At 34.1% G+C, this 23,837-nt stretch overlaps 3 protein-coding genes across 3 annotated transcripts; all 3 read right to left on the bottom strand.

Annotated features, from left to right (window-relative positions):
* Nucleotides 1-341: 341 nt before the first annotated feature.
* Nucleotides 342-1,584, bottom strand: LOC113778132 (zinc-finger homeodomain protein 2-like). The gene has a single exon (XM_027323417.1). It carries the CDS (start codon nucleotides 1,392-1,394, stop codon nucleotides 636-638), a length of 759 nt encoding a protein of 252 aa, XP_027179218.1. The 5' UTR covers nucleotides 1,395-1,584; the 3' UTR covers nucleotides 342-635.
* Nucleotides 1,585-11,497: 9,913 nt separating this feature from the next.
* Nucleotides 11,498-17,058, bottom strand: LOC113777483 (GLABRA2 expression modulator). Its single transcript, XM_027322585.1, has 4 exons — nucleotides 16,539-17,058; nucleotides 16,170-16,271; nucleotides 14,488-14,759; nucleotides 11,498-12,512 (listed from the first exon to the last, which is right to left on the bottom strand). The coding sequence occupies exons 1-4, from the start codon at nucleotides 16,990-16,992 to the stop codon at nucleotides 12,324-12,326; spliced, it is 1,017 nt and encodes a 338-aa protein (XP_027178386.1). The 5' UTR covers nucleotides 16,993-17,058; the 3' UTR covers nucleotides 11,498-12,323.
* A 2,707-nt stretch (nucleotides 17,059-19,765) lies between these two features.
* LOC113778502 (esterase OVCA2-like) lies at nucleotides 19,766-21,328 on the bottom strand. The gene is made up of 5 exons (XM_027323934.1): nucleotides 21,016-21,328; nucleotides 20,825-20,923; nucleotides 20,483-20,672; nucleotides 20,294-20,395; nucleotides 19,766-19,996 (listed from the first exon to the last, which is right to left on the bottom strand). The coding sequence occupies exons 1-5, from the start codon at nucleotides 21,265-21,267 to the stop codon at nucleotides 19,938-19,940; spliced, it is 702 nt and encodes a 233-aa protein (XP_027179735.1). The 5' UTR covers nucleotides 21,268-21,328; the 3' UTR covers nucleotides 19,766-19,937.
* Between the last annotated feature and the right edge of the window lie 2,509 nt (nucleotides 21,329-23,837).

Below are 23,837 nucleotides of genomic sequence, written 5' to 3'. Positions count from 1 at the left end.
TTCCATAAAACCCCAGGCCAACATCTCATGAGTTTGCCAGTTTGGAATTCAGGACTCGTCCTCCCTAACCTTAAAGCTTCCGAACCACCTTCCATGGCACAATCAAAGCACACTGTGCCAGTGGTGGCACAAGCAAACTTCTTTTCCAATACTCAACACTTCAACTATATTCATTCCATGCTTCAATCAAAGCACATTTTGCCAGTGGCGGAACAAGCAAACTTGTCTTCCAATGCTCAATACTTCAACTAGATTCATTAGGATTGCACCAACATTTAACTCAATAATAGCTAGTAATATATGTATCCAGACACACCAAAAAAAAAAAAAAGAATCCAACAAAAAAGAAAAAACTGAAATAGCAAATTAAAACGATACCAAGTCTTAGAATATAACATGAAATCTAAAGAAAGTCCTGACTTAGTTAAACTAATTAAAGACTAAAACTAGAACTGAAATTTCCCTCACAACCCCATCTCAACTTTTCTTAAACCTTCTCCTTCTACTTACAAGCAATATGTAATATATAACATATGAGTAACAAAATAAACCCTCCAATATAGTGGCCAACTAGAAATAGATAACCATAATGATTCTTCCCCTCTTCAGCTACCATTTTTTTTCCTTTTCTTTAACTAGGGTTTCTTACCAAGGGTATGCTTGTTATTATGCATCCAAACTTTAAGCACCTGCCTTTTGATTCCAAGCTCATTGCATAATTGCTGCACCGCTTCTTCGTCTTGCTTTTGAATCTTCCACCCCAACTTTTCAGCTAAATCTGACATCTTCTCCTTCTGCTCCTGGCTAAATTTGGTCCGAAACCGCTTTTTCGACGACCCCACAAACCCTCCACCACCACCGCCACTCCCGCCGCCGCCGCTGGTGTTCATGTTTGACATGTCCTCGTGCTCCCCTCCACCGGAAATCGAAGGCAGGGCTAGCGGCCTATTCTGCTGGGGAGGTGACACGTGGAGGTACCCCGATGGGGTACGGTAAGTTAAAAGTTGCGGCGGATGCGGCGGTGGTTGCTGGTGGTAGTGGTGGTGGTATAAATGAAAAGGGTCGTGGGGGGGCAGGCCGGGGAGGGCTTCTTTGCGGTGGAAGTTACGGTGGCAGTTGCAGGCGGCGCATTTGAGTGCGTCGAGTGTTCCTTCAGCTCCAGCAGCTAAGAACTCGCCGCAGCCATCGACGGCGTGGCCGCCAATGCCGACGGCATGGTTCTTTAAGCATTCTCGGTACCTGGGCTTTCTCTGGGAGGTTGGCTCAGCTGACATTTCCACTGGGCTTGGTACTTTGTTGGAGACCCGAGTGGAGTTCGAGTTGCCCAGTGAGTCGTAACTCGGACCCAGCTCCATCTCAACTCCTTCATTCTCTTCTTGATCCTCAAACTCCATGTTTTCTTAGCTAAATTGACTACCTAATTATCTCCCAAGTCACTACTTTTTTGTATCTGTATAAATAGTTGACAGTACTTACTCTAACTTAAACCCTAGGAGAGAGAGTTACCGTCTACCTGAAAATGCCTTATCTTTTAACTCATGGAATTAGGATGATAAGACAAATGAGAAATTGTGGACAAAAATCTTCTTCATCATGGGCTCAACTTATCTAATCTGTTTATCCGACATTAAATGTATTTTAAATTAAATGCCTTTGTATTTATCCTTTTATATAATATAAAAGAAAAGCACACATATGTATTGGGATCTGTAATATAATAATACTAGTTAGTTTTAAATGAAAAGTAATGCAAGTATTCAGTATTCTTTTTTTTTTTTTTACTATTTCAAGTGTATTTACTGTAAGATGAAAAGCATATTTTGCAGTTTTAAACGTTCTATACAGCGCGATTATATTCATTTGAACAAATTGTAACTCTATTTCATTAATAGTATAAATTATCTTAAACATGGGCCTTATTTGGCAGATAAGTTTTTTACCAAGTTTGTCTGCTATAAATTTTTTAAAAATTTTAACTACAGTAATCTTTAAAAACTTCTCAAAATTTTTGAACTATACACTTCAAAATATTTTTTAAAAAAAACACACATTTAAAATTTTTTTTAAAAACTTCTACAGTAAATTTTTAGACAAACACCCAAAAAATTCACTTGCCAAACGGGGCCATAGTTTAAGCATAAACACTTATTTGCGAGTTTCATATTTGACGTTGAAAATAATGTACATCACATTTTTAAATTTCAAAATTCGGCCAATCAAAATCATGGGCCTTCTGACCATAATGTCTCTAATTCAACATTTGCTTAGGAGTTCGGACCAATATGCTATTCGAGATCGAAGATTGAAAATTGAACTACAGATTCTACTTTCACCCAAAAAAATTACAAAATCTACTACTATTAGTGCATGAAAACACACTAAATTTTGGCTACATACCCATAAGTAGACATTAGTGCATACCATATGTGCACTACATAGTACTCCGATGTACCAGTACCAGTCATTGATTATCAAATAAAAATGATAAAGTCATCTTTCACCTGATAGGCTCTCACCTTTACTTGAACAAAGATTATCAATAATATTAGTATGAGGTCACTATTTTTTGGTTTAATATATACAACCGTTACGGAAGATCATATTGACATATCAATATAACCGTTTGATTGTTTAGCGTATCTAACCGTTTAAACATTACGAAGTACCATCTACTCATATCAAGTGATGCAAATGGAATATCTAATATTTCCTTATGATAGATCATAGATGAGAATAGATCATAGATAAGCTTACTTCAATCTTCCTTCTTTTTTTTTTTTTTTGGTTGTTTCACAAACCAGCACTTAGAAATTAAAATTCTTTCTGTCTTTCCTTCCAGAAAGAATTCCATGGTCACCGGCTACTGCCGGTAAGGAATTAGGGAGTAAAATTGCCACACTGTTTTAATCTCAGTCATTTTGTTTTTCTCACTTTCCAGCGAAGTGTAAAATACTACCTAGTGCAGACACAGAGTATGTGGTGCAGTACAGTACTATCAGTTTTGCAGAGAAAAGCAGCCCAAAAAAAAAAAGAAATTTCACAAAAGAAATTTAAGCCACGCGCTTTTCCTCATTCTCGCATCATCATTCATCACAAAGTTCATAACTGATGCGCACGCATTTCCGTACCAAACGATTGAAGTGACGTCTGCATGGGCCCACACTGCTACAATCAGGAGTCAGGAGAAGGAGGCGCGTGGATAGCGGCGCGTTAAAAACAATACATAGTAAGCCGTGGAAGAAGAGGGTGGTAAGTAGGGTTGAAAGACGAAACAAATTACTTAATACTTAAGCCGAGTTGAATTTGATAAGAATTTGTTTTGAGTTTGGTTTGTTAATTACTCAAATCAAAGATGAACAATAATATTTTATGGTCGATAACATTTAAATTCGATAAAAAAATTCATTTAGATTTGATTCAACAAAAAAATTAAAATTGAACAAAATTTCAATTTTGTTAAAATAATAAAATTGATTATGGTCATTTACACCTCTAGTGATAGTGTCTCTCATCGTGGTGGGTTACCAAGGAAGCCCAAAAAAAATTAAAATTGAACAAAATTTTAACTTCGTTAAAATAATAAAATTCGTTATGATCATTTACACCCTAGTTTATGTCTCTAGTCATGGTGGGTTACCAAGGAAGCCAACTCAGGATTTACCCAGTAAAACTTTGTTGGAATTTAAGGGAGTGGTGTTGTATTATAAAAAAAGTTAGGGTAAATTACCCAAGAAATTTCTGAAAGTATAAAATATAATCATTACCTTTTAATTCTTTATTTATTTTAAGTTTTAAATTAACCTCTCAATAATAATAAAAATGTCAAATTTTATTGCTCCTATTTTTTAAACTATGGGTATCATAAATTCTTAGATGTAAGATAATTGGGTAAAAAACAAAAAAAATCCCCTGTGGTAAATCTAATACACAGAAAAGCCCCCCATGGTTTCAAAATATACAACACGACCCCTCATGTTTTGAACTAAATTGTAAAGGTAACGGAATCCGTTAAACTTAACGGAAATAGACGAAATGACCAAAATGCCCTGATATAATTAAGCAAAAGACAGCTCAAACAAATCATTTGTTTTATTATCTAAATAAAGAGAATTGAGGGTTAAGGGGTAGAATAGATATATTTGATAAAAATTAGGTATAATTTTTTTTTTTAGATTCCAAAAAGTCATTTTCGTTAAATTTATCGAATTCCGTCACCTTTACAATTTAGTTCAAAGCATGAGGTGTCGTATTGTATATTTTGAAATCATATGGGGCTTTTCTGTGTATTGGGTTTACCACAGGGAGTTTTTTTTGTTTTTTACCTAAGATAATTAGACGAGAGAATATACGCATTATTTACTACCCAAAAAAAATGCACTATTAAGTCATGCATAAATACTATAATACTAAATTTGAATATTAGAACCATAGGAACAATAGATTTAAAAATTAGAACAATAATGTAAAGAAATCAAGAGTTGTTTTTATATGCATTTATTGGCAAATGAATATGTATTTGCCCACATTCTATTTTGCACAGCAATTTGTGATAAAATGGCAAAATTATTCCTTTTAAGGACATGTTCTCAACAAAATTTTCATGTGATGTTAAAAAATTTGTTATATGATGTGCTTTTCCTTTCAACTTTGACTTGTTTTAAGTTCAAAAAAAATCAAAATTAGAAGTCACAAGACATTTGTTTTTCAAAATTTAATTAATTTTGAATTTTCAAAAATCAACTGTTGTAAAAAGCAAAATCAATTGTGCAACAGGTCTAAGGATGCGTTTGATAAAACTGAAGCTTGAAAACTGAAATCTAAAGTATGAATCTATTAAATTATTGAATTGTTAAATACTAAATTTGATACATTTGAGTGTATATCACATTCAATAATAAGTGAATAGTTTATCACTTAATTTTGGAGATAAATTTTGCATAAACAATTCAATGCCACCTAATTAATTCAGATGTTTTATTTTTGGTATCAAACATGTCTAAATATATTAAGATCTGAATCAATTACATTTAAGTATTGAACTGTGTTATCAAACGGGACCTAAGTCTAGCTTGCATTTGAACTAAAGAAAGGCAAATTTTCATTTTATTTAAAGGAAAAATAGTTCAAAACGTTTCTCATATTTTGCCAAATAAATTATTTCATCATTCACATAAAAAATGGTAACTTTACTTATCTTACAAAATTAAGTAAAAAAAAATTGGTTCAAACGTAAATTTTTTTTGTCACTTTTTGCCTTGAATCCATTACGTGTCGTACACATGATCATCTGTATTTAAAGGCAAAAAAGTTAGATTCCATTTATAATTAAATAAATGACCCAATCTATATTTATTTTTATCTCTAAAAAGGTAACGTCCAACTCGAACCATATCCATATTTTTCTCTTAAAAATGTGGGATCAAATCAAATCCAATCCATATTTATTTTTGCAACTAAAATAATGGGATACAACTTTTTGTGCATAAAAATAATTGCATGTAGGTCACAAGTTGATTTAAAGTTTAAAGGTGGTCGAAAATTTTGATTAAAATGAAATTTTGCTAATTTGAATTTATAAGAAACGTAACATTAACATTTTAAAAGTAAATGATAAAATATAAATAACATTTTGAACTATTTTTATTTATTTAAAAATCACTGAGAAATTAAAATCCAGACTGTGACAATAACGTCACCAACCATATTTAATATCACCCATGTTAATTAAAATGAAGCCTACAATTTTGTGATTGTGAGTAATGGGGTGAAAATGGGTGGCTGGAATTTGTGTTCGGAGGTTGCGTCTAAAGGTTGAAAAGTGGGAATTTTCTGCACTGTAAAAAAATGAGAGGAAGACGAGTAGAAGACGTCAACAGAAACAGATGCGTTTTTGCTGAAAAATGTGTATTTAATGGGTTGTTTGTTCGGTGCAAACATACTGTACGATACAAGGTTTGGTTGATAAATTTCACGCGCTGTGTTGGTCAGGGTGTTTTTCACGCGCTAAGGATTTTATCAGATTATTGGAAAGAGAATTTAGTACGAGGAAGCAAGGAACAAGCGTTTAATGGCATAGAATCGATTACTACTCATTATTGTATCGTAGTTTCCTGATGAATTGTGCGAAAATAAATTTTCATTTTCTCACACAAATTTATTTACTACTTAAATCATAAAAGTATTTTTAACAATTTTTTTTCATATATATTACATCAAAAAAAAGTATCACAGTAGTATTAATTATTTTGAAAAATTATTTCAAATAATCTCTTATCCGGACACCCGTTGTCTAAAGGAAGTAACAATTTGCTAAGTTGTCACTTCCATTGCCTAAGTTGAACATATTACACTGATGATTTGTTATCGTGAATGTACAATAATATGCTTTATGTATTAAATGGTTGTCCAATGCTCAATCATATATCCAGCATGTTTTGTTTTATGTGTTTTGCAATATGACAATAATATGATGAGAGGGGTACCCACTAGGGTTTACAGATGCCATGGGTTGATTATAGCAAATTATGTGAATATTAATGCTTGAGGTCTCCTTCAAAGGAGAAAAGATGGACTTCTTGTAGTTACTACAACTTCTGACCTCTGTAATAACCTATACCCAAAACTTCTCAAACATTAAAAACAAAAAAACAATAGAAATCCAATACCCAATAGAAATCTTTCGAGTACAAGCACATTAAATCAGACATATATAAGTTTGTTGCACCTTATAACTAAAAATACTTTTAGACCAATCAAAATATTTACTCAATATGAGGTTGCAGTGACTTATATGGAAAAATACTAACGTCATAGAACTTTCAATGGTGGTACTAATTAAGTACTTAAGTATTGTTATTTGGATGCCCACTCAGGCAAGTGCTCATATTCTTAGAGAATGTGTAATTTTTAATTTTTGAGATGCATTTATGTCCTTATCCAGTTCGTAATTTATGATAAAATGACCCAAAACTTTTGAACAAGTACTTCTAATTAAAAGTTCCAAATATGAGTTTTTGTTAAAAGCACTTTCAGTATTTTAATTTTTACTGATAAATTTATGGAATGATGTTCATCAAATATCTCAAAAGCACCTCTATCATCCAATAGTATGTTTTTAACAAAAATACTTATTTGGAAAGCCAATTTTGATTGTTCATTTTCGTAACCTTATTTGGAAAGCCAATTTTTTTTCAAAATTTTTTATATTTTTCATGAATATATTTATCAATAATTATTTTATCTCACATGTATCAAATCGCTATAATACGTTTTTTCTACAAAAACTCTAAAAAATAGCAACCAAAAAATATGTGGAGTTAAAACTGATCGAAAAGAGGTAATTATATTCAGCAATGAAACAGATCTTTTTTGGTCCTAAAAGTGAAGCTAATTTTATCCTGTTTTCAGACAGAAAGAATGGGGTTCATGTGTTTCCTTGGACTGCCAACCAGAGAGATGGATGAAAGACATATGACTAGACATGCTGACATACATACACAGCCCCTCAACCAAACACACAGACACACACACACACACACGCAATCACAGCACACACTACCCCAACAGACGGACACACACTACTCTGTCAGCTGGAGGGAAACCAATGTAGCAGCATACAATTCTGTTCATCATATCGTCCACAGAGACAAAAATAAATATTAAAGGACACCACGCAAGGACCCAATTCCCATTTCTGTTACTTTTGTTGCCTTTATCGTTCTTGACCAAATTCCATGCATGCATACTTGCTTACAAGAAAGATGACACAAAAACCATCTTATTCGATACTTCAGGGGCTTAAATCTTTTGTTTGGGGCAATTATACTCTTGATGATTTCAGGGTTTCGTTGTTCATCAGGTATAAGTCAGTAAATTGAAAGACAAAGATCGGAGCAGTGTGTGCTGTGTTTTCTTCCTTCTCTCAGTTGATAAAGGATAGAAAGTGAGAGAATAAGGGGGAAAAAGGGCAATATATGATTGTGACAAGACGAGAAATCAGTGGGGGCGACCCTGATTTCCATTTCCAATCCTTCTTCCATTCCCAGGCACAGCCTCCGTCCCCACAATTCTCTCCTCTTTCACCATCATCTCCATCATATGCTCTTGTCCTTGTCTCCATTTGCTTGTTTCTACATGTAACTTTTTTTTATTGATCACTATTACCACAAAAATGACTTGTAACAACTGTTAAACGACTCATATGAAATTCCAGGCACCCTAATTAGTTTACTATTTTTACCTTTATATCTTTTGTCAGTTTTGCGCCCTAATATTATCTCTTTCTTCCGTGTTATGTGCCCTAGGATTATCAAAAGGTCTCAAGTTACTACAATGATAAGCATACACTGTCAATAAAATTAGATGAGAATTGTACGCCTGCATTGAAAGTGCACATATTATTGTTTGTATCTCTAGGCAATTCCAAACGGTTAGTAACTAAAAGATGAGTGATTTTAAAATAATAGATTTTTCTTCAAACATCAATATATTTATCTTACAAGCTCTCAAACTATGGGAAAAGGGGAACCCAATCGAACTCTCTCTAAATTATTTAAAAAGAGAGTTTTTAAGAGAACGAAAAGATCCTGATTCGATTGCTATTTTCTGCAGAAATATTCTACATTCTGAATGAATATTTTTTTTTTATACGTTTCTAAATCACATATTTGTCTCTTATACCATCACATCCTAAAAAGTATTAAAATGATTTCTTTTCAAAAACTCTTGAAAAATTTCAATCCAAACAAACCTTCTCATATATGCATGCATCAGGGGAGGCTTGAACCCTCAAACCGGTACACAATAAGGACTTTAAAAAGATCTTTCTGGCCAACATCTAAAATACTAATAGATTGGAATACAATTTTAACATGTAACGTGTCTGAAATAAAATTTTGGGTGCAGTGTAACAATAGTAGTGTTACGGGGAAAATTGACAGCACAAATAGAAACAGCAAAGGGTGATAAAGATTATAACCGCAATCATGACAAATCTCAAACGGGATGGATGTTAACATAAATAACCCTACATGGTTGATTTTTCATACCAGATCAGGGGGCATTTGGCATGCAATCCCATATGGTGGAGATAACAGGGAAAATGAGAGAGATTTAATGGCCCACCAATAACAGTGGTTTGGTTGACGATGCATGTAACGAGGACAAAGCTGCATTGCTTTATTCCAGAAAGCTTCTATTCATCATTGCTCGTGTTGTATGTTCTTTTCTTTTTATTTTTAGATCTCAGGTCTCCATATCTAAGGTAGCTAGCTAGAAAAACAGAGTAATTCTGATTGTTTGAATCAAAGCAAGCTAACAAACAAGTAGCATTAATTTACTTGATATCTCACGAAAGCTGAGTTACAATCAAGCCGAACTCGTTCGACGAATGCACTTTATCTATTTTATCTCTAAGCACATTTGAGATACTACGTCAATACAAACAAGTGCATCCCCTCCATATAAACGTTTCTCCTGCTATGGCAAATATTTTTTCTGGAGGATTATGGAATGGAGGGTACAATCTCAAGAGACTTGGCATAGTGACATTCAACACTGCCTCTGAGAACCTGCTAGGTTTTCAACTTGTTAACGAGAGCAAAGCAAAAGATGTTCGTCCAAATTACACTAATTCACCTACTAGTTGTTTAAAGAATGCCAAAATAGTGAATATTAGCCTATTATTAGGTAGCTGGGTACAAGATAGGTTACAAAACATGTGCAGGAAATGTTTGCCCCTGGCAAAGAGTACTTCTGGAATTGACCTTAGTAGCAATTGGAATCAGTAGTCCAAAGGAAATGACCTTAGTAGCAATTGACTTTAGTAGCAATAGGAATCAGTAGGTTTGGCCCATACGTACTGAGCAGCTTGAGCCCTAGCTCTTCTTAGCCATTGAACAAAACCCTTCTTTTTTCTTTTTTCATTTTTTGGCCCTTTTAGATCACTGAACCAATTCCTTGGTCGTTAACATCAAAATTGTTAATAACTTCTCTATGTGCACCTGCAATTTCTGAAACAATTAGTAGTATTAGACAAATGAAAATAATGCATCAATATCACAATAATCTTGCTCCTAAAAAATAGAACTTTTTCAAAGGTGAGGGTGACATTTGACTTGATGCAAGTCTAAATAATTGGTGCATGTGAGTGTTGCAGGGATAGCAGCAAGGAAGGCTTCAGTCAGATCAGATTTTGTTAGTTGCAGTGGTCTAGCATAGTATGGCCCCATCATTATTTTGTGATGTGTATGGGTTTTGAGGAAGCTACACACAAAGCCAAGGAATCAAACACTTCTATGTTTGGGCTGACAGTCTCAAATGCTTCCTCCACTACCATCCACCTTTCACTCGAACAGAAACTAGTCTTTGTCATCCGAACAGACCTATACATACAACAAATCTTTGCTTGCAATTCGCACGATAATTTGCCCATCCCACCTTTTTATCATTATTGTAGTTCATTAGCATAACTTTGACCTAGATATTTATAATACCAGCCTGTCTCCTTTTATTTTTTTACCAAAAAACAAAATAAATATTGATTCGTCTAGAAATATACTACCTGATTTGCTGTGGTCATCAGTTTTGAATTTTTGACCACGAACTTTTAACAATCCAAGGATAAGAAAATGATTTTGTAAAGACAAGAAATTCTGAAATACACCAAAACCCTTTTTTTCTTTTTTCTTTTTTGTGGAATTTTTTCCAGTGTTTCTTCTCTGTCTTAACCTCTTTACAATTTTCTTGTTAATGTGGAGTACAAAAAAAATGGAGGAAGTGGGATGACGTCACTTCATACACCAAAAGGGCATATATAGGAGACTATTTTTCACATGTAAGTTCAAGCACCCTCCCCACAAAAAAAAGAAAAAAAAAAAAAGATACGCTTAGAAACGTTAAAAAGTAGGTAGAGACAAAGGTAGACACAGAGCTTTGATGGACAATCAGGCGTGCAAATAAAAGATAAGGGCAAATCACCTAAAGCACGCTTTGTGTTCTACTTAGGACTCCATGACTTCATGCCCCTATAAACAATCCAAAACGTCAAACCATGCTTTAGAGCAAACAAATTCAATTCTAAATCCTTTAGGATTAGACAACTTGCGAACCATCTCAATTGAGTATTGGGTCCGGAAAGATTAGATTTATTGTCTCCGAAAAAAAGAAAAAAAGAGTATTGGGTCTGGAGGTTTCTATGGAAAGATGAAGAAATAACGACTAAAATGTCCACTGTCCCTGGTTTCATGTATTCCCTAAATGATATAATATATTATCACGGATAGCTAAGAGTTAGATGTGCAACGTTCATGAGATAAAAACGCTTTAAATTTATGGACCACGAACACTTGAGAATCCACACGCCAGGATTCTGCAGATTAATTATTGGGGGTAAGAAAGACTAGTGTAAAGAGACAAATAATGAAGAACTGATAAAATGAGTCACCAAAACCCTGACAGAACTCAACATGTCATTTATTTTTTTCCCGAGAGAATTGTGTTTTTTTTTTTTGCCGAGCAATCCCAACGGGACCTATCCCAGATTTCTGGAGGCACAGAATTTAGGTGGGCTATCTCTTCAAGTGAAAACTCGTGATAAAGAACAGAGGACGGATAACACGCTGGTGGGCCGTCTGCGAGATGTCAGAATTGATAATCCTATATGCCTCACACAGTAGGAACAATTTCATCTGAAATACAATCTAAAGCTACAATTGCACTGCAATGGAAGTACCCCGCGAATCCTTGATTATCGTTTACCTTCGAAAGAGGCACCACCGAGTTTGGGTTTAGAGATGGCAACAGCTGAACATTGATGGGATGCAATGCTCTGCATTACTTCTCAGTCACATATATGCACCAACCTCTTGTGTGATGACAACGTCGCTTTGGTACATGTGACATCTAACAACTTAGAAAAGAAAAAACAGTCGAGCTTCAAAACCGCATCAAGAATTGCAAAATCGAAGTTCTGAAAACTTACAAGTCCTTTAAATGATTGTGAGGTTGATATCTGTTTCTTCCTGATACTATTAAAGTGATTGCCAAACGAGTAGTTCCATGCAGCTGGAGTCATGCAGACCAGAAGCAAACAATATATGGTTCATGTACCCCAGATGTTTCATTCCTCACAAAATATTCCATGAAAAAAGTTCTGTAGCTACTGCTTTTCACTTCTAATTTACCAGACGAGTCCATCCTCTGAAAGACACTAAGCTTTTTGTCTCTTAAAGCCACTTCAAGTTGAGAATGAAACCGAATATATGGACTACATCCTTTAAGGTAGTTCAAAATTGACAGAATTAGCAGAATTCATACAGCTTGTATCATACAACTTGTAACTGGTGCGTTTGTAATACCTCCTGCAAACACTTCACAGCTCTATCATAGTTTAGAAAGCCCATGAACCAGAATTCGTGGTTGTCAACAGATATAATCTGGATATACTTCTCTGAAGGATTATTTCTGCTTGATGAAGGGTTAACTGCTTTAAGTTGATGTAATGGTATCACCACCTAGACATGAAGATCAAAGAGACAGGAAACGATTAGCAAATATTCTTTACTAATCTAATAGATTAAGCACCTGAGATTTTGTAGAACAACACCATACCTAATAAAGAAGACTACCTACTAACAGTAGGCACCTTAAAAGATTTATGCACTTAAATAGAATTCCCATAATATTAGGATTCCTAAAAAAAATGTTTCCAAAAAGAACTGTGTTCAGGTCAAAAACCAATGAAGACCAGTATCTTCATAATTTTCCATATGACAAAGCATAAGACGTAAGCGAATGAGTCAATGCAAAATCCAATACATGCACCATGAAGTACTCTGATACAAAACCAATTCAAAAATGAACATCGAAGCACCCTCAGAGTCTTAAAATATGCTTTACCTAGGCAATGATAGGCAAAAATGTTTTGCAACATTAATATTTTGGCTAAAGATCAACAATGCTGCAATGGACTGGAGACTTCAAAGGAAGATGGATTGAAGATTGGTGCAGACATGACATGATCGAATTGATAGCTATCAGTGGTCAAAATATGGAAGAGGATGACCAAAGGTTAATGAGCAAGTCATATGGAGCATAGTCAAGTGACTAATGATCAGCATGTTAGACAGAACTATATGAGCATAATCAGAAGACAACCATTTATGGTATAGGAGATAGCTTTTGTTGAGTTGATATATCCATTTCCCATTTCCACTCGCATCTAAAACAACATGCAACTCAAAATCCCAATTTCCACTTAACAACTATAACATCACCCTAGATAGTCATTTTTCTATTTCAATTAGCCTGCTTTATCTGGGAATCTATAATACAAGTGTTATTTACTTGATACTTGAGAGATCATATCTACTATATCCAACAGCATCTTAATTTATAGTGAATTTATGTAAAGTCATGAGAAGGCAAGGCTATTGAAAAATATCCGGAATTCAAATAACTTGCCAAAATTTACATCAGCAACTATGTCATGCTTTTTAATGAAAAACCCTTTGCTACACGAAGAATCCATGGTACACGAACAGTTCTGCCAAGATCAGAAAACCTCGAATAACAATAATAATCTCAAATTGGATGCTGTCATACACAGACCAAAAGTAATGTGCCAAGCCTCAGAGTTATCCTGAAGTTCTACTGGCTTAGATAAATAGTGACCACTTTGTGCTCCATAATGCATTACTATGCCAGGAAGACAGAAAACAACTATAAAATGATCCAATGACATGCACTGTGAAACTCAATAAGTATCAAAGGTGCTGAAAGTAACAACGAATACACTCTGAACACATCATTATACCTTTTGACTTTTATCTAAAGCTTGACTTACTCTTGAGATAAACCATACTCAACATTTTTTTTTTAATTTTTTGGGGTGTTTTAGCGGCTAAACCAAAATATATCATTGAGATAGTGAGTGTGTTTGGATTGAAATGATTTGAAAAAAAATAATTTACAAATCCCAATCACCTTTTTATCTTTCCAATCATCTTTTTATCTCACATACATCATATCATAAAAAGTGCTACAGTAATTATCTCAAATAAATCATCCAAACAAACTCAGTGTTTTAGGAAAATACTACTATTCATCAAGTCTTTTATCACCTGTTGAAAGATGCTACTAAGCATTTTTACCCATACAGGAACACAGGAAGCACAGCAGAAATTAATAGATTCTCCCCTCATATTGGATATCCTAGGTTGAGTTTGTGATTTAAACTCTTTATGACCAATATTTTCTATGACCATGCAAAAGAATCTGAAATACTAGTCTGTTACAAATACCAACTGACCAAGATAGTGGGTAATAAACTTGATCTTCATGGTAAAACACAGTCAGATTGCAGGAGAATATCCACTAAGGCAAAGCAGAGATGATCTAATAAATCATATTAAATGAGGTTCATTCGGATTTTACATATAGAATTACATAGAGAAACTGTTTTCTGCTAAAAAACTGGTTTTATTGTACCTTGTAATAGCTCCACTCAGTCTTATCATCAGACTTATAAGATAGAGGATTGTCACTACAAAATGCAAGCTTTGCAGTAGACACATATAAAATACCCATCACTGGCCCCGCTGATGTGGACAAATAACAAGCAAATGAATTCTGAAGTTGCTCTTCAGGAACTGTCTCAAAAGTTTGACGAAATATCTTCTCATAGCCACCTTCAGCCAGAACCTTAGTTCCCTGTGCAATTCTTCCCAGGGCAGCATCAGCAAGACTGGGGCCAGTTTTCACTAATTAAAAAAGAAAAACATACTTTAGCAGTTTCAGTGGTAAAACCTAGAGGCCTTTGTCCTTGTATATATATAATCATCTTCCATGTCAAAAACCTAACAACTTCAGGGTATGTACTTGAAAGTAGAATAGTTTCACTATTAATATTTTATGAGCATAACCAATGATTTATTAATGGACTAGTTGAATGTCTTATATATATAATCATCTTCCATGTCAAAAACCTAACTTCAGGGCACATACTTGAAACTAGAATAGTTTCACTATTAATATTTTATGAGCATAAACAATGATTTATTAATGGACTGGTTGAATGTCTTATATATAGAATCATCTTCCATGTCAAAAACAACTTCAGGGTACATACTTGAAACTAGAATAGTTTCACTGTTAATATTTTATGAGCGTAAACAATGATTTATCTAATGGACTACTTGAACGTCTTATTAACATTTTTGCAACTTGGATTTTTTTCCAAGGCAGTGCTTTTAGTTACCTTTTCTTTCCAGAAACCCACTTCAAGGTGAAAAAATCAAGAAAAGTCATACCATAGAAATGAGAGGAAGCACTTCTATCCTGTTATTTCAATTTTGCTTGTATGAGAAAATAAACAGAGACAGTAGAAAATCAACTCAGAACCCTTATAGTTGGCCCAAAATGGTCCTAGAGACCATTAAAATTTGAAACATAATAAGTAAGGTAATGTGATAAACATGCATAATTTCATTGAGATACTATCTGACCAATAAAATGGAATTGAATATCTTTTCCATTTTCTGAAGTTACCTTCTTTCCCATGATCGGTGGAAAAGAAATAAATCAACAAAACATTCACCATATGAGATAAGCTTGGCATCTTAGTTCCAATGAAAAGCCATGTCTATCAAGGCAGAGAGCATAATAGTACATAACAAAAGTAGATAAATCTCTCAAGTAATTAACCGTTAACTAATATTTTAATAAAACTTTAGTAAATTATCTAAAAAAAACGCTTAGATATTTTTTCTCCTCTCTTTTCATTTTCTTTAATTATTGTAACATGTTTTTCCTGCACAAGAATCACGTCTGACCATTCAGGTTGCCTTGTGTGCATTATTTTCTCTCTCAAAAAAGTCCACCATCATTTTAATTTTCCAGAGTTTTTTTTTTTCTTTTTTAACATACTTCACAGATTTAAACATGTTTGCATTAGCACCCATCATGCATTTGCATGGGCACATGCGTTAGCATAAACCTCAATACCTCTGGCTCTAGGGCTATTTGATAAGTCGTATAGAAAATGAATTTTTATTTACCAGAGAAAAACCAACATGAACCCATACAAAAAGATATAATTAAACTACACAATTAGTGGTACAATACAAAAATAAAACCTAGAACAAGATCAACAAAGCTGACAATCTACTTACAATGTTGCCAAGTGTTTCCCGCCAGGTCTTCCGCCTTCTTTGTTGCTTCCTTGACATTCCTCGCCCATCTCCCCAACACATCTTTTGCACTCTCCATTTTACCTGTACACAAATTCAACAAAATCAACACCATACGTAATCAATTAATTGCTTGTTGAGCAATTAATTTAACCAAAAATTCATTAAAAAAATAACTTCTCCATCCTAATTAACCCTAGTTATTGCATTTCCAGGATCAGGTTCCTGAAATGCATATTCAAGTACATCAATTTAACATAAATACAAATATTCCTATCCAAATTGCTAAAAACGATAAAAGGTAATATACATTATATTAAAAAGGAAAAAGATAAAGATAACAGATCTTACTTTTGATATCTATGGAGGACAAATTACTATCGGAAGGAGCGGCGGAATAAGCGACGTAGGGATTGGATCCGCTACGTTCTTCAGAATACGACGGCGTACTGGACCTCGGCCTCGGCGATTCCGACACCAAATCCTCGCTCCACCGCACCGATTTCTTCAACTTGCTATTTAACGGACTCGGCGATTTATCGCTTCCACTTCCGCCACCACTCTCATTATTCTCGCTGTCATTATTATCGAATTTATTGCTATTAATATTCTCATTTACTATACCATTACTCTTACTACTAGCATTATTTTCCAAATTTTGTTTTTCATTTCTGTCTTCTTCATTCGATTCGCTTGATTTTGCATCCGGATTCGAACTCGGATCCGTTCCCTGACCCGAACCCTTCCTCTCCTCTGCCTCCGCTATCTCTTTCTTTCCTACTCCGTCCTTGCTCGGCTGCTCCATCGTCTGTCAACTTCAACGACGGTGGCGCGTGCAATAATTCGCTCGTATTTGGATCTCTTTTTTGGGTTACCTCGTATTCGCTAACGATTTGGATGCTGAAATAAGATTATTTAACAGCACTAATAATCAACGTTATCATTTAACTTTTGGGTATTTAAACTTTGTCCCCCCATAGTTTATCACATTCTTTCGTATTGACCCACGAAACTATTAGTTTTGTCACTCACCTCCCCACAATATCGTGCTCCCTCCCGTTGGTTTCACCATCTTCATTAAAATTCATTTTAATGATTTATTTTGCATTCAAATGGTCGTAAATGTTTATTTGGTATATTTTTGAAAAAACAATCAGATGAAAGTTAAGATTGTTCCTACAATAGTACGTGGTAGGCGGACATTTGTAGATTCAAAAAAGAAAAGAAAATAATGTTATAGAATACAATATTAAGTTTTGTAACTCAATAGGTTAAAAAAAAATATTTGAAATGAGTATCAAATAAGTCTACATACAAATCTTTTACAAAAGTTAATGAAGAAATAAAAAAGCACCTAACATGAATATATATGGGTTTGAAATATAATTTTTCTTTTGAAAAAAAAAAGTTTACAATGGTAATAAAAAGGTATTGAATGCATTACCTGACTTTGGGTATAATCTTCATAGCAATTCTACATGATTGTTTAAGCTTTTTTGAGTTGATTGCAATGATTAAAAAAAATTAAAAATAACTAAGAGCTTAATTTTTCTTAATTTATGTTTAAAAATTAAAAGTGTTGAAAAAAGTCTAAATTTGTCTCTAATGGCACCTCAACAAGTCAACATTTTAGAATGAAAAAATATATAATAATATAATAACTTATTAAGATTTTATTGGCACAAGGGAAGAATTTCAAAGAATAGAGGATAAGAGGTACGCAACCCTATCCCATAAATCTTTCAGAGCCTCAAAGATAAAGCTATATATTACTGATTAAAAACAATCAAGGACAGGATCTTAAATGAATTAGTTCGATAGTCTAAAGGTTATTTAACCAATTGATAATACAAGGGAGCAAATTGATATAAGATCATAGATTGAGGTGCTAACTTCCATTTAGCCCGCTCTTACACAGGCACGTAATTGGAGGGATTTAATTACCGGCAAAAACGGTGACCTGCATTGGGGTTGGAAACTGAGTGGACCCCCTTTTATTGACGCGGGAAACCGAGTCAAGTTAAAGAACCGCTCGGTTTAACGGCAGCAAACGGAATCTCTTTGATCGTTTTCCATTTCTCTTCTCTTGCTTAGGGGCCGTTCGGCGGATCCTTCCATTCCCCCAAACACCCAATGATTTTCACTTTTCAAAACCATTAACCACAGGTTTAATCCTTCCTACTCTGTCGGTCTAAAAATTCTTATTCTTTACTCAAAATTTAAAATTATTTTTCTAAATTTAACATGCATCCAAAGAAAAGGTGACTCCATTCAAAAAAACATGGAAGTGGAGAAAGAAGCATGAGTGCTAAGAAGGAACTCAGAAAATGATGCAAATTTCTTGCAGATAAAGCAGTTCTTGAATTATCATCACACTTTGTTCCTAGTCGAATTTACTACCTAGAACTCTCAATATAGAAACCAAAGCGAAGCTTTTTTTATTATTTTTTTCACACCCTTTTCGAAGAGAAGTAACTAATCACAATCATGTAAATCTGCAGAAGCAAACATGACGGAGGGAGTTTATGCAACATCTTCCATCACGAACAATGGGAAGTTCGGAGTACCTAGGAAACCATCTTAAAGAAATGAAACAACTGTTGCAGCAGCTTTAGATGAAATTGAAAGGCTGCAGTCAAAGTTTTTTTTTTTATTAGCTAATTAAACTCGAAACAATTAAGAAAAAAAAAAAAGAAGACAAGTTCAAGTCCAAATAAGCAAGCTGGTACGTACACTCCTGTGCTAGTGTATTTTCATGGAATTCCCTAATCATTTCTTATTAATGCACTCAACAGTAGCTCTTGAATCTTGTCGATGAAATTAAGCATCTTCTCCTCACCCTGCTTGTCTGGAAGGATAAGAAATCAAATAACCAAATCAATTTTGGTCTTTTTTTTTTTTTTTAGAAGAAACCAAGTGATGATGCAGGAGCACAAAAGTGGCTAGTATAAAATGCATATAATCAAATATTCGCAGAAGTAAAATTAATCAGATATGGATGTATAGAAGCAATTGTTCGAAATTTAGGCAGGAAAATTAAAGAAGGAAAGCAACATTTTGTAGGGAAATGAGAGCAATATATAATATGGAGATAGTTCACAGAATTTTTAAAATAGGAAAGGGCATGGTGAAGTGAAGTAACCAAAAAAAAAAAAAAAAAAAAAGAAAGAAAGATGGCATAGAGACGGAAAAAACAACTCAAGATAAATGAGAAGTCCTATATATTCTCATTTTTCCTACACCTAATGAGCCAGGTTAAAAGTTTTCCTTGTCTCTAGAGCACAATTTATAACTTAATTCATCCTAAAGCATTTTACTCTCATTTTCTTAAATTCTAATCCCTGTGATTTAATTTGCCATCATCAAAAGGTGGCCTAATTCGATCGAAGATCGTTCATCATCAATTGATGGAATCATGCTCGTATGGTATGAATTACACTCCTTGACAAACAGATTAATGTTGAGCAAAGTAATTAAATATTATTTCTGGGGTACGTAAAATTAAAAAAAAAACCAACAATTTTAAGATTAACATAAGTGTTAAGATGAAACTGAAAACCATCTTAAACAAATGAAACAACAATATATAGCAGCTTTAGATGAAACTGAAACACTGTAAAAACACCTTCTTGTTACATTACATATTTAGGCTCGAAACCATTAGAAAAAGGACAAGTTCAAACTGCAACCAAGCTGGTACACTCCAGTGTATTGTTGTCATGGAAACCCTTTATCTTCTCTAACTCCGCCCTATAATAGCTCTTGAATCTTGTCAATGAAACTAAGCATCGTTTCCTCACCCTCTTTTTCTGGAAGTATTAGAAACACTCGAGTCAATTTTGTGTTTGTATTAGAAGAAGCCAAAGTGATGATGTAGCTGAACTGCAGTGGTTAAAAAACTACAGCAGAAGAGCAAAAGTAATATAAACTGCAGATAATTTATTACCGGCAAAGTTTACAGGGATGCGTAGAAGGTTTGTTTTTTTTTTTGTTTTTGTGGGAATTTTGGGCAAGAAAAAGGAGAAAATAACAGTTTCCACGGAGATGGGAACATATGCATAAAATTAGAAACAATGCAATAAAAACGATTAGAAAATGTTGCTCACCTAATTTTGGTACCGTGTGACCCTCAGGGTAGTAAATAACCATGGGATCAACGAAGGAAGACAACAATGCTATGCCTTCCTCCTTCAAGAAATCCGCCTCTCCTACAAGCAAATCAATTGTGTGCTAAGATTAGTATCAAAATGCTTATACAAATGATGATATTTCTTTTCTGAAGATCATATTAGTACCTATGAAATGGAGAGAAGGGCACTCGAGAGGAATCGAGAATGCCTTCTCAGCCAATTTGGGGATCCCAATTAATATGCCACCTCCAAATTTTGCACCTGATAATATTATGACAAATTTGATCTTGGGAACTTTGGTAAGTGCTACTCCATCCCTTTGTATCCCCGGAAAAGCAGCTGCCAAAACACCCCCCTATTTAAAAAACATATAATTATCAACGTACTTAAAAATTGCACTCCAACCAATAAAGAATCAATTGCAGTTTTTTTTTTTATTATTTGAATAAAATCCCACGAAAATCCATAAAGAAAATCAAAAGCTCGTAAAAGTCCATAATCGCCTACCTGAGAGAAACCAAGTACCCCATCAAAAGGTCCATGTTTAATCATATAATCCTCCAAGTACTCTAGACATTCTTCAAAGTTATAGCATTCTGTGTAACTCTACCATAAAAGAAAACAACGAATTTTAACTGCACGAATGAATAGATATTTTCACTATGCAGAAATAATATTTCCAAGTACATAAATTTGACCTTGTCACTTTGGAACCACTCGAAGAATGGAGGATCAAAGATGCCTTCAACGGCGGACTTGTCTTGAGCTGGATAAGGTGCATCGAGGAAGTCGACATCTAGTTTATCAAGAACATTTTCTGGCCATCGCAGGATCAGTTTCTTGAGAATTGCAGCACTTGTTCTGAATCCATGAAGGCAGAGAATTCTTGGTTTTCTTTGGATTTGATCATTTTTCACTTCAGCTACAACATGGTCTTCGATGTTGGCCATGACAAGTTCGTTGACTTGTTCCAATGTGGCCGGCGAAGTACTGAGTGAAGATGTGGCAATTTACAGCACCCCGCCCCAGATTGCTTTCTTAGCAGAAACGTAATTGTTCTGCTACTACTTATATTTCGCAGTAAATGGAACATTATTTTAAGATTGACCGTACTTGTAACAGTGGGACCAAAACAATGGAAGATGAAAAAGTTTCCAGCCTTTGAAAACAAACGTATGAATATGAGTTAAAGCAGTTTTTGGTTGAAAAGCAACTTGCAAATAACTTTTCGTTGACTGTAACAGAAAATAGTGCAATAACCAAAAAATAATAATAATTTGTTGTCATTGTAGTATTAAGACTTGAGAGCAAATTAACGAGCTACTCAAATTAAGTAGGTGTTTGGTTTGTATCCTGCAATCGGAATTAGAATCGTAAATCCCATCATGCATATGGGTATTGATCATTTTCCCTTGCGCATTCGATTTGAAAGCGGGATGAGATTCATTCTATTAAAGAGTTAATCAATTTGAATCCTAAATTATAAGTAGAGAATGATGATGGATAAAAACTAACACTTCCATTCCCTTACAATTACTCTCATGATAGTGGCATGCCGAATAATAGGGTGATGCCCATTTTTGCTCCTCATAATCATTTCCCAAACAACCCCCACATGTGTACTTATTTTTTCTAATTTCCCAAACAACCCCCACATGTGTACTTATTTTTTCTTTGGCACATACTTTGAACTAGTAAATCAGGTTTTCCGTTTTTGTTAGGATGTAGAAATTGATTTCAAGATTAACATTGGCCTTCTTTCTAAAGAAAAGAGTCAATTTTGTCTATTTGCTTCAATCCCACTATCCAAGTATGTTTTAGCTGATGAATTTTGATCATGTATGATCAATTAGAGGTTTTAGGTTCAAATATGACTACAGGTGGAATTATTTTTATAGATATTAATCTTCATCCTACAATATGTGGGTTAATAGTCGTAACGTTATTGAATTACACCATTTTTGGTGTATTGATTCCACTGTTTTGGACTCTTGTAATCATATTTAAAAAAAAAAAAAAAAAAAAAAAGCTTATGTTTCGAACCTTTTTGGGGACTTTAATAAATTTCTTCCTATTTCCGTTAATAGATGACAGGGCAAAAGGCCCATAAGTAATAGATAACAAAATGGCCCAACATCTGACTTTTTAAATCATTGCTACTTGCCCGTCTACATCATTAGGCCATCTAATTCTGAATTTCTTTTGGACTTCTTGACCCAAAAGAGAGGAAAGCTTTCAGCCGAGGTCCTCCACTTAACCCATATTTGACACTCCGAAAGCAATAATAAGAATTTGAATTAATCTTGTATATATTGATATTGTATATATTATTTATAATACATATATATATAATTTAAATTAGTTGTTATGCATCTATTATTGATGATAGTATATACATTATTAATGTGTAAAAAATTAATTCTAAGGACAATATATTTCTAAGTTGCCATAGGAAGCCTTTTTATTCATTTTGGAGAGTTTTACGTATTATCTCTTGCCTATTTAAGTTACTTTTAAACAGTGCTATAAAAGATGCGACAACAAATCTATCTTTTTCCTAAGAAAACCGTCTTAAATTACAATATTTGTTAACACTCTGTTGAAATTTACAGAATTAAGCATTTATTTCATCTCTCAATAAATGCTTTATTTACAGCATTCTCTACTTTTTGTTTGCAATATCAGGCGATTCAGTCAAAAACAGGAATATCATTGACATAGTCTAACTTGCTTCCTTCCTCTCATAATTGCAATGGATGGATGTACATTGATGATTAGTGCGGCTGATTCCAACAGGTTGTCACGTCCATGACCAAGCCACTAATTTGGATGAGTAGTGACGTTTGATCTCAGATAAAACTTAGAAAATCTCTTTAAAGATAAGGCTTACAACCAAGGGAATAGTTTACTTTTCTGAAAAACCTAGAAAAAAAAGTTTTTTTTTTCCCTTTTCTGAAGGGCTGCGGCGGTTGGGAGGAGGAGGGAGTTTCAATAGAATACATGAGAACTTGACCTTCCAAACATATATACCTGCATTTGTTCAAAAAAAAAAAATCATATCTGATTTTTTGTTAAATTTTTTCGAGTAGGAGAAGGGTAAGATTTAAAAAGTGGAGAGAGATATAGAAGAATTAAAATTTAGATGAGGTCTTAATTTTAATCATTAGACCAAGACTTCCTCAGCGCATAACTGCAGTTGTTTAGGAAATATGTTAAAAAACATTCTTTTTTCAGGTATTATTATGGGACATGAGGATATGAGAGGTCTTAATTTTAATCACTAGACCAAGACTTCCTCAACGCATAACTGCAGTTGTTTAGGAAATATGCACAAAAACATTCTTTTTTCAGGTATTATTATGGGAGGTGAGGATCTGGGGTGTTAAAATCTGTTTGGTTGACTGGGATTTTAATCTCGTAATCATGTGACGTGTAGTTAGGAAAAGGAAAACACGGTGTCCCAGCTGGATTTGAAGCAACTAAGCAAAGCATGTTTGGTTTTAAAACTCCATTAATTAGC

The sequence above is a fragment of the Coffea eugenioides genome, chromosome 7 (assembly GCF_003713205.1).
Source record: "Coffea eugenioides isolate CCC68of chromosome 7, Ceug_1.0, whole genome shotgun sequence".
Lineage (NCBI taxonomy): Eukaryota > Viridiplantae > Streptophyta > Magnoliopsida > Gentianales > Rubiaceae > Coffea > Coffea eugenioides.
The sequence above is the reverse complement of the archived record's forward strand: the minus strand, read 5'-3'. Positions and strand labels throughout refer to the sequence as shown.